Raw genomic sequence first — 10,371 nt, forward strand, 5'->3', positions numbered from 1 at the left:
GGGGCGCGGGCGGGGCGCGGGCGGGCGCCTCCCCCCCCCCCCGCTGCGGCACGCCGGCCGCGCTAGGAACTCGGCTCCGCTCTTTTAACCCCCGGACTGCTGCGGGGAGGCCGCGCGCCGGCTGCGGGGAGGCGGCCTGCTGGCCGGGGGGCTCCTCCTCCTCCTGGAGCAGCAGCCGCGAAGGGGAGAGATTTATTTATTTATTCATTCATTATTAAATTTATTAATCGCCCATCTGGCTGGTCACCCAGCCACTCTGGGCGATGTAACTCGCGTCGCCTGCAAGGAGGCCCTTTGCTTCACTTCGGCCTCCCCCCCCCCACCACCTGATGCCCTCCAGGTGTGTCGGACAACAGGTCCCATCATGCCCAGCCAGCGTGGCCACCAGCCACAAATATTTATTTATTTATTTATTTATTCCATTTATAACCTGCCTATGTACATCATAGTCTAGGCGGCACACAGAGTTGAAAACAGTTTTACCCCCCCCCCCAAACCCAAACAAACCCTACAAAACCGAACGATACAGCCTAGAAACAGTATATAACAATCAGCAAAAGAGAAATAAGCATGCTAAAAAGGGAAGGCCTGCCGGAATAATAAGAGTCTTTAATCTGGCTTTAAAAAAAGGTCAAAAAGAGGTCAGCAGGTACTTTTTCAACCGGCAGGTGGTTCCACAGCTGAAGGGTGCCAAAGGAAAAGGCCCTCTTGCATGTGGCTGCCAATCCCACATTAGGCAGCCACAGCAGATAGTCCTCCGAGGACCTTAGGTGGTGGACTGGGACACAGGGGAGGAGGCACCAAGGAGGAGCCTTGGGCCTGGACCACGTAAGGCCTTAAAGGTAAGAACCAGCACTTTATATTTTGCCCAGAAACAAATCGACCGCTACTGTAAAGCTTTTAAAACCAGTGTAATGTGGTCTCCACGGGATGTTCCAGAGACCAACCTGGCTGCCCTATTTTGTACCAGTCGGAGTTTCCGAACTAAACATACCGGCAGCCCCAAGTACAGTGCATTACAGAAATCAAGCCCAGAGGTTACCAGCCTGTGCGCCACCGTTACCAGGTCCACATCTTCCAGGAACGGGCATAGCTGGCATATAAGCCGGAACTGATAACAGGTAATTCTCAACATTGCCTCCACCTGGGATGCCAGGAGCAGGGTTGGGTCAAGAAGCACCCCCAAGCTATGAACTTGCTCCTTCAGGAGGAGTGCAACCCCATCCAGAACGGGATGACATACCTCAATACCTGAATTAGGACCCTTCATGATGAGCACTTCTGTCCTGCCTGGATTCATTTTCAATTTGTTCTCCCTCATCCAGCCTTTTACCAACTTCAGGCAGTCATTCAGAGGAGTCATACCTTCCTTGGATGATGTTACGGAGAAAGAGAGTTGGCTGTCATCAGCATCCTGATAACACCCAGCCCCAAATCTCCTGATGATCTCTCCCAGTAGTTCAGGGATAGGATGGAGCCCTGAGGGACTCCACATTATAGTTTTAACTGGGAGAGAAAGCTGAACCCATGAAATTAAAAATGGATCATCATGATTTCATATAATTTTTAAAGCAGAAACCCCCCAGACCACCAATCACAGAGCACATGAAATTAATAAGAGATGCACAAGACTAATGTTACACTCATAAGAACATAAGAGACATGCTGGATCAGACTAAAAGTCTGTCTAGTCCAGCATTCTGCCTCTGGTACTGGAAGTAGCACATAGCCATCAGGACTAGCACCCATTGATAGATAGCCTTATCCTCCATAAATTTGTCTAATCCCCTTTCAGTCATCCAAATCAATGGTGACTGTTACATCTTGCGACAATGAATTCCATAGTTTAACAATGCACTGTTAAACTAAATTATATAGTTCTCACATCACGTTTCTCCCCTCCCAATATGTCTTTGCCAGATTTCAAGTCCATGGAAATAACTGCCCTCTTCTATGCATAATTTCTCAAGAGGGTGGTTCTGGACCACTACTACATCAGTGGTGTACATGGGGTGGGGTGGGGGGAATCTAGCCTTTCCTCCTTGCTCTCCTTTTGATGGGGTGCTGGAAAATGTATAAGCCATGTAGGAGGGTATAGAAGGGTTTCCTCTGTGGTTTGATTCTATTACTATTGAGACTTCTCATAAGCCATCATCCTGTTTGATAGACTTGCGCCAGCCATGCACCTTAATCAGAGAGGCATTTATGACATCCAGGAATGTGCTTAGCATTTCAGTGCAGCACCTCAGGAACAGAGACAAGGAAAACGGGCTGAAGGTTTTGAGCGTGAGGAGCCCCAGGGACAAAGCGTCTCAGCCCCAGTGACGAAGCATCAGCAAACAAGCCAGTTAAGCCGCTGTGCAAGGGAAAGGTAAGTGAAATTACTTAATTATCTATTAAAGTACCTCAGGAAACAAGTTAAAATTGATCAATAGCAGCTGGAGCCAAAACAAGGGCACAGCTAAATCCCAGAGGGATAACTCTTGACAAACTTGCAAGACATTGGATCAACCATAGAGTACCAAGGCAATAGCCCTTTACAGATGCTCTGCCAGGGCTAAACATGTGTGTGTGTGGGGGGGTCATCACAGCAACAGAGTCCTCCCCGATTTGTGTAATTTCATTAGGCCATGTTTATGGAGCTTTCATGTATATGCTGATGGGGTCCTTCATTCCTGTGTAGAGTCCCACTGCACCAGGTCACCCAGCGCACAAGCCTGGCATCAAGGGTAGGCACGGTTGGGCAGCTGCTGAGGGCTCACATCCCAGCAGGGGCCCACTGACAAGAGACCCCTGGACTTGCTCTTCACCATGGCATCCTGCTTGTTCACCCACCTCTGACCCAGACAACAGTGGGGGGGAGGAGGAGCAGCAGCAGCAGACGCCATGCCTTCTTACTCACTGGCTCTCTACCTGTCCAGCATCTCTGGGAGTCACTTTTCTGAACTATTTATTTATTAGCTGCCCATTTTAACAATGAAGTTGATAAAATCCCAAAATGGAACATGGTTAATAGATGAGCATTTGGACAACTGCTTGTGATCTGCAATCTCACTATACCCCAAATTTCAGCAGGTTTGCAGATGACGTGCAGTGTCGAGCATCCCACTAGTCTGGTGAGTTGCGTTTTATGTTACTTCTTTCTAATTCTGCATTCCATAAAATAGCATAGTAGGTGCAATCCTATGCACGTTTAGACAGAAAACATTCCTACAACTCCCAGCATTCTGGGAGTTGTAGGATTTCACTTTCTGTCCAAATATGCATAGGACTGCATCCTTACTAATTCTTACCTATACAGCATTAAATAACTTTAGGGTGCAGTCCTACGGGGATGGCCATAAGTCTCTGAACTCAGAAGCGTACGGCCATCCAATGCAGAGCGGGAGGTGCAGTGGAGGGAATCCTTGCCTCTGCACTCCTCCCACTCTGTACTTTCGCTAGACAGGCTTTTATGCCGTCTAGCTGAGGTGTTGGGGAGGGAAGGAGGCCTGGGGTGACAGCATATGCCCTCCCCTGTCTTCCCTTCCCTCTGAGGTCACCTTTGTGACATCAGAGAGGCAGCCAGTGCAGTTCGCTCCATGCCTGCTGTGAAAGGGAGGGGGCGGGGAGCTCGGACTCCTGGGTCCAACTTCGGAGCACTGTCTCCAACCTCAGATCCAGGAATCCGAAATATCCTAGGGTTCCCAGATACTGTCTAAGGACTATAGGACTGCTCTCCCCATCAGTGAATGTGGCTGTATATATGTCTGACATGTAGTAATTGAGTCCAGGCATACATTTCAGTTATTCTTTATTTAAGTTTATTTTCTCTACAGCTCATCAAAGCTACAGTGCCTCCTAGCCAGCCCTGCTCAACCACCTCCCAGGAATGTCCTTCTGCATTTCTCCCTGGAATCTGGAGACTCACAATGCCAGGAATATTTGGATATTTGTATTTCTGTTAAAATTATTTGTTGATAATGTTTGGATGTTTGTATTTCTTTTATTTATTTGTTAGTAAATTATTTCATATTTGAACTATTTTGCAGTCTTGTCTTGTCTTTCTGACCTGACCCCACACACACACACGATGGCCATTTTATGAGCGCCCACCCACCCCATGATGGCCATTTTGTGAGTAGCCATGCCTACATGGTGGCCATTTTGTCACTGCTGCCCAAGGCACTTTGTCCAGATTCCAAATGCACCTACAGGCCAAAAAAGGTTGGGGATTCCTGCATTAGAGACTTCCATAAGTGGAAAGCCGGGGGGGGGGGGGGGGGATGATTTTAGCAAACTCCCCCTTTCTTCCACAGCCCCCTGCATCACTTCCCACACTGTGCTAGAGGATCACCCAACACCCTGGAGCAGATTTAGTGGCTGCAGGGGGCTGTAAAGGGAAGGCAGAAGCTGTGAAAATGAGTTCTGCTCTGCTAAATCATAAAGCTTTCTGTCAACAAACACAGTTGGAGATGAGCCATGTTTTTTACACTTTGTCTGACAAAACTATGTCCTTAAAAGGAAACAGAGTATAGAAACAAGGAAATATTAATGTAATCACCAATGTATCTGATGAGTAACCATTCCAAGTTCTTTCCACATACCAGACATTCATAGTTTCTCCGATGTATATTAATTTAACCAAAAAGCAACAACCCTATTATATTCAATGCAATGAAATGATTTCTCCTTCAGGCAAACTATTTCATTTGCATGAAGTTTTTAAGGGAGCAATCCAATGCATGTTTAGGAAAAAAAAAAAAGTTCTACAACTCCCAGCGTGCTCCAGCCAGCATGGCTGGTTGGGGCATGCTGGGGGTTGCAGAACTTTTTTCTGTCTAAATGTGCATAGGATTGTGCCCTTACTCACTAAAGCGCATTTCATGTGTGTGTGTGTGTGTGTGTGTGTGAGAGAGAGAGAGACCCACACACAGACACATGAGTAACATGATGTAATGGAAAAGGTCTGACTACAACCAGAAAAGTTACTGAGCTTTCCCCAATGAGAATCCTTTCTTATCTGTTAAGACTTATTTCATGAGAACAGCTTTCACAATATTAGCAGCATTTCTACTGATTCTCACCTACATGGATTATTTAATGTGATGTAATCACCCCATATTATTTAAGTCGAGACATTTAAAACATTTGTACTGTGAGGCTTCTTTATGTAAAGTCAGATGTGTCCTCTCCCTCAAGATCCCTTTATACTCCAGACACATCATGTATCAAGACCATAAATGGTCTAATAGCTCTAGGGAGTAGGTAACCAAGTAAAGGTCTGGAGAAGATAGAGATCATACACATTCTGGCTGACCCTGGTTCAGCAGTTGCATCTAAGGCTGCCTCATAAGTAGACACTTCCTTCTGAGTAGGCCGTTACTCAGGTGTATATCCTGGGCAAAACGGTATTCTCGGAGTCAGGTGGGCACTGCCACTGTGGCTCTGAGTATCCCACGTAATACACTGCCATTGGTGCTCTGGTAAGCTGTTGGTGGTGGGAGGAGAATCTGGAATCATGGCCGGGCTCGGGATAGAGTTGAAGGGTTTGTTGGGAACCTCGGATAAGGCATCGCTCTCACAGGATCCCTCATGTTGCCACAAGTCTACTGTACGAGAGGGTCGTTCCAACATATAGGGCTCCTCTTCCTCCAAAGAGGTCTCTCTGTGAGTTTTCTGATGTGAAGTAAGGGATTCCCTCCGACTGAAGCTCTTTCCGCACTCCAAGCATTTAAATGGTTTCTCCCCTGTGTGGGTTCTTTGGTGTAAGGAAACATATGCCCTCCGACTAAAGCACTTTCCACACACCAAGCATTTAAATGGTTTCTCCACTGTGTGAATGGTTCGATGGCAATTAAGGGCACTTCTCTGGCAAAATCTCTTTCCACACTCCATGCATTTAAATGGTTTCTGCCCTGTGTGGGTTCTTTGATGCAAAGAAAGGTATGCTTTCCGACTGAAATTCTTTCCACACTCCAAGCACTTAAATGGCTTCTCTCCTGTGTGAGTGGTTTCATGTAGTATCAGGGATTCTTTCAGACTGAAGCTCTTTCCACACTCCGAACACTGATACGGTTTCTCTCCTGTGTGAGTTCTTTGATGGCAATTAAGGGCACTAGTCCCACAGAATCTCTTCCCACACTCCAAGCATTGATAGGGTTTCTCCCCTGTGTGAGTTCTTTGATGGCGATTAAGGGCAGACTTCCACTTGAAGCTCTTTCCACACTCCAGGCATTTATATACTTTTTCTCCAGTGTGAATAATTTTATGCGCTGTAAAGGAACCCTTCAGCCTGAAGCTCTTTCCACACTGCAGGCATTTAAATGGTTTCTCTTTTGTGTGAGTTGTCTGATGACTAATAAGGCTTTGCCTGTGAATGAAACGCTCCCCACACTGTAAACATTTAAATGGTTTCTCTCCCGTGTGAATTCTTCTATGTGAAGTAAGGTCATGCTTCCGGCTGAAGTTCTTTCCACACTCCAGACATGTAAATGGATTGTCTTCTCTATGAATTATCTGATGACGAGTAAGGTTTTGACTGTGAACAAACCTCCTTCCACACTGCAAACATTCAAAAGGTTTCTCTCCAGTGTGAATTCTCTGATGTGATTCAAGGGCATCCTCTGAGGTGAAGCTTTTTCCACACTCCAGGCATTTAAATGGGTTCCCTTCTGTGTGAGTTATCAGATGACTAGTAAAGCTTTTCTTGTGCTTGAAACTCTTTCCACACTGCAAACATTCAAATGGTTTCTCCCCTGTGTGCATTCTTTGATGTAAAGTAAGGGCCTCCTTCTGGTTGAAGCACTTTCCACACTCCAGGCATTTAAATGGCTTCTCCCCTGTGTGAGTTCTTTGATGTACTTGAAGGCCACCACTCTGGCGGAATCTCTTTCCACAATCCAAGCATTGAAATGGTTTCTCCCCTGAGTGGATTCTTTGATGGATAGTAAGTGCCCCCTTCTGACTAAATGCTTTCCCACACTCCAGGCAGTTAAAAGGTTTCTCCCCTGTGTGCGTTCTTTGGTGGGCAAGAAGGTCAGCGCTCTGCCTGAAACTCTTTCCACATTCAAGGCATTTATATCGTTTCTTTGCTGTATGGGTTGTACAATGGTCAGCAAGGGTTGATTTATGAGCAGACATTTTTCTAGCTACAGGGCACTTTTTGTTTCTCTTTCCCTCAGGTGTTTTCTGTTGTACCATAACTGCATGGAGGTCACCAGCCAGACAAGTAGCAGATTTCTTCCTTTCCTTATTTTTTTGGTTTCCCTCCAGCTTGTTCACCCCATCTCTATTTCCAACATTTTCTTCCACGTCTTGCCACTTATCTCTTTCCTCGGACATTTGATGTGCTATTTCTGTTGTTTTCTCCCATGCATCCCTCGCTGAAAGGAACAGAGAAACAGAACATGAGCGTGAAGAAGAAAAGCATTTGCAAAAGATGGAATCAACTTGATGTTCCCACCCCGTCAAGGTAAGATACTTTCAAACAAGAACGCCACAAGTGAGGTGAGGTCAGGATGCACCTGGAATCCTCCATTTGGTCCCTACTGGTTGCCCAAATGGCTGATGGCAAAGTGGAAAAGAAGCCTAGGCAGATATATTACCCACATAGGTCCTCTCTGGCTGCATCCTTGTTGGCAAGTAATGGAAAAAACAAGGATGAGCTTTTCAGCCTCTCACGAAGAAGGGAAAAGGGATCCTTACTGACAGAGGCCACGTGCCTCTAATCCTCCATCCTGCCTTCCCTGTACAGAGAACCCCCTACCCTGGATCCTTGGAGAAGCCAACAGTCACCTCCTCTTTAGGACACTAGGAGCTGAAAGAACAAAGAAAGAAAAAAATGTATTTTTCATCCAAAAAAGAGGTAGTCATGTCATTTTATTTATTTCGTACATTTACATGCCACTTTCTAGGGGGCTATTAAAGCAGCTTCCAGAAATAATAATAATAAAAAATAACGATAAAAACAGAGTAAATTAATCACTAGGCAGCTATCACCCTGCTGGCTGGGTCACCCTGCAGGGAAAGCCTGCATGAAGAAGTGGATCTTGAGCAGATGTCTAAAGATCAAAGGGCTGGATGCGCCTGAATCTCATCTGATCTCGTAAGCTAAGCAGGGTCAGCCCTGGTTAGTACTTGGATGGGAGACCGCCTGGGAATCCGGCTTCCTGCACTGAGCAGGGGGTTGGACTCGATGGTCTTGTAGGCCCCTTCCAACCCTGTGATTCTATGTCTAAGTCAGTGTCAACAACACTGGGCTTGATGGGTCCATGGTATCAGTCCACTTTCTATGTCTCACTCCCCTTGACAGATCCTCAACTGCAGTGCTATGAAGGATTACATCCCAGCTTCTTCTGCTTTATGACTGGGGTGATCTGACCCCACATATCCATTTAGAGATAGAAGCAATTTCCCCTTTGAAAGGAGGAGATACTTGGGTATTTTTATGAGTGACTAAAAAGGTTCATGGTAGTAAACTAGTAGAATCTGCCCATGACATCTTTGCCAGCAGCCCTGTCTTCTTGCAGCTAGAAGCCAAATCAAAGAAGCAAAGTTCCTTTGAGCTTCACAAGCAAAAAGGAAGCATTTCGACTGTCCCTTGCCCATCTCCTGAATAGGAGATAATTAAACTAGTTTGGTTAGTATTTCTGAATCTGCTTTTTGTGCCACTTGTATAATAGGTATATTAACTCACGTCAATATATTTGTTTTTTAAAGCCTCAGGTGTGCATTCATCTTTCATTCAAAAACAGAGCGTATTGATGTGGGTTAATATACCCAACATGTTTCTCCAATATACAGTCTTCTTCAGAAATTTTTACAGCTATTTGGGACAGCAAAGAATCAAATGTTTCTCTGCCCACCGAGCTCCAAATTGGGTGAATTCCAAGCCCATTTTGGGACCGTCCAAAATGCGGAAATACAACCATGAATGTTGAAGTGTCACTTACATCTCGCCTGTTTGCCTGGGAAGAAAGAGGTCTAGACTTTGGAGTATTTGCAAAGTTTACCTGAAATTATCAGCACTGGTGAATGTCAACAGCACATTTTGATTCTTCACAGTAATATGTTCCCACAGAAACACTCTCTTGGGAAAAAAAGATTATGTATGCCTTATTATGCTATATTTTTCAGAGTGGCACACATGGTCCTCCATTATTTATCAGAGCCCAGTGAGGTAGCTCAGGTTGAGAGAGGAACGGGCCTCTGAGGCTACTGACCGAGTTCTGTAGCCAAGGGGGAGATTTACGCCTCACAGGGTTGTTGTGAATACTGGTCAGGTGGATGGTATATGTCAAGTACTTCCCCTTCCCAACCTGGTGTTCTCCAGATGTGCTGGACTACAACTCCCATGGCTGGGGATGATAGGAGTTGTGGTCCAACATATCGGTGTCCCTTTTTTCCCCCTTCTCCACCCCCTGCCAAGCAAGGCTATTTTCTCTGCCCCAAGTCCCCGCCATCCATTCCCCTTCATTCCTTCAAGGCCTTTGCCTCCCCTCCCCAGCCAGGAATCCTCACCAGGCCGATTTCCAAGAGTCGGACAAGACTTAACTACTGAACAACAACAATACCAAGGCGGGGGCATTTGCAAGTGCCTCCCCCCCCAGACACACCATTGAGGGACTTCCTGCCCCCTTAGGAACCAGGGTTTGGTTCATTTAACCCACCCTTGGGTGGGGGCTGAGAGGCAGGGCCTGGGCCGCCTCCCCTCTCGGAACCTTTTAACACCTGGAAGTTTTCTGGGAAGAGAGACGGGAAGGAAAGACGTCACCCAGCCTTCCCCCACCGGTTGCCCCCCAGGTGTGTTGGGCTGCAACTCCCATCGTCCCCAGTCAGCATGGCCAGCCAAAATAAAACCAACGGCTGGTAGCCAGGCTGATTATGAATGATGGGAACTGCAGTCCAACACCGTTTGTTTTGTAGGGTTTTTTTTTGTGTGTGTGTGTGGTAAAATTGTTTTTAACTCCGTGTGCCGCCTAGGCTATGACGTGCGTAGGCAGGTTATAACTTGAATACATGCATCCATCCATCCATCCATACCTACGGCTGGCGGCCTCGCCGGCTGGGCACGCTGGGAGCTGCGGTCCAACACATCTGGGGGGCGCCAGGTGGGGGGAGGCTGAAGCGAGCCACAGGGTCCTCTTGCAGGCGACGCGAATCTCTGCCCGTCGTGGCTGCGGCTCGGGGGGAGGAGGAGGAGGGGGGGGAGGAGGAAGAGCCCCGCCGGCCTCCCCTGCAGGCGGAGCGCGGCTTCCCTCCCGGCCTCCCCCGAGGGACAAAGCCGGAGCCCGCCGCGAGGGGAGGCGGCCCAGCTCCTCCCCCGCAGTCCTCCAAGGGTTAAGTGAACGGAGCTCTGGTTCCTAGAGAGGCAGGGCGTTCCACGGGGGG

General features: G+C 47.3%; 1 protein-coding gene and 1 long non-coding RNA gene across 8 annotated transcripts; one reads left to right on the top strand and one right to left on the bottom strand.

Moving 5' to 3' along the window:
- The first annotated feature begins 93 nt into the window (after positions 1-93).
- On the top strand, positions 94-3,949 carry LOC146356269 (uncharacterized). The gene is made up of 4 exons (XR_014787303.1): positions 94-842; positions 2,229-2,371; positions 3,073-3,116; positions 3,819-3,949. It is a non-coding gene; the product is annotated as an uncharacterized LOC146356269 (long non-coding RNA).
- LOC146356270 (uncharacterized) lies at positions 3,781-10,334 on the bottom strand. Of its 7 annotated transcripts, XM_084831558.1 has the most exons (4): positions 10,024-10,334; positions 8,994-9,070; positions 7,591-7,798; positions 3,781-7,364 (listed from the first exon to the last, which is right to left on the bottom strand). In XM_084831558.1, exon 4 carries the CDS (start codon positions 7,321-7,323, stop codon positions 5,362-5,364), a length of 1,962 nt encoding a protein of 653 aa, XP_084687684.1. In that variant the 5' UTR covers positions 7,324-7,364; positions 7,591-7,798; positions 8,994-9,070; positions 10,024-10,334; the 3' UTR covers positions 3,781-5,361. The 7 variants fall into 7 exon arrangements, with proteins under 7 accessions (XP_084687684.1, XP_084687687.1, XP_084687686.1 ...); XM_084831561.1 differs by lacking the exon at positions 8,994-9,070 and having other exon boundaries at positions 7,748-7,798; XM_084831560.1 differs by lacking the exon at positions 8,994-9,070.
- Positions 10,335-10,371: the final 37 nt, after the last annotated feature.

This window comes from Heloderma suspectum, chromosome 2, assembly GCF_057233095.1.
Source record: "Heloderma suspectum isolate Gila_16-S chromosome 2, 16-S_ref, whole genome shotgun sequence".
In the NCBI taxonomy this organism is placed as follows: Eukaryota; Metazoa; Chordata; class Lepidosauria; order Squamata; family Helodermatidae; genus Heloderma; species Heloderma suspectum.

Bases quoted from the DNA above. Each gene is read 5' to 3' on its own strand.
- LOC146356270 (XM_084831562.1), bottom strand. From the start codon at position 7,323: ATGTCCGAGGAAAGAGATAAGTGGCAAGACGTGGAAGAAAATGTTGGA.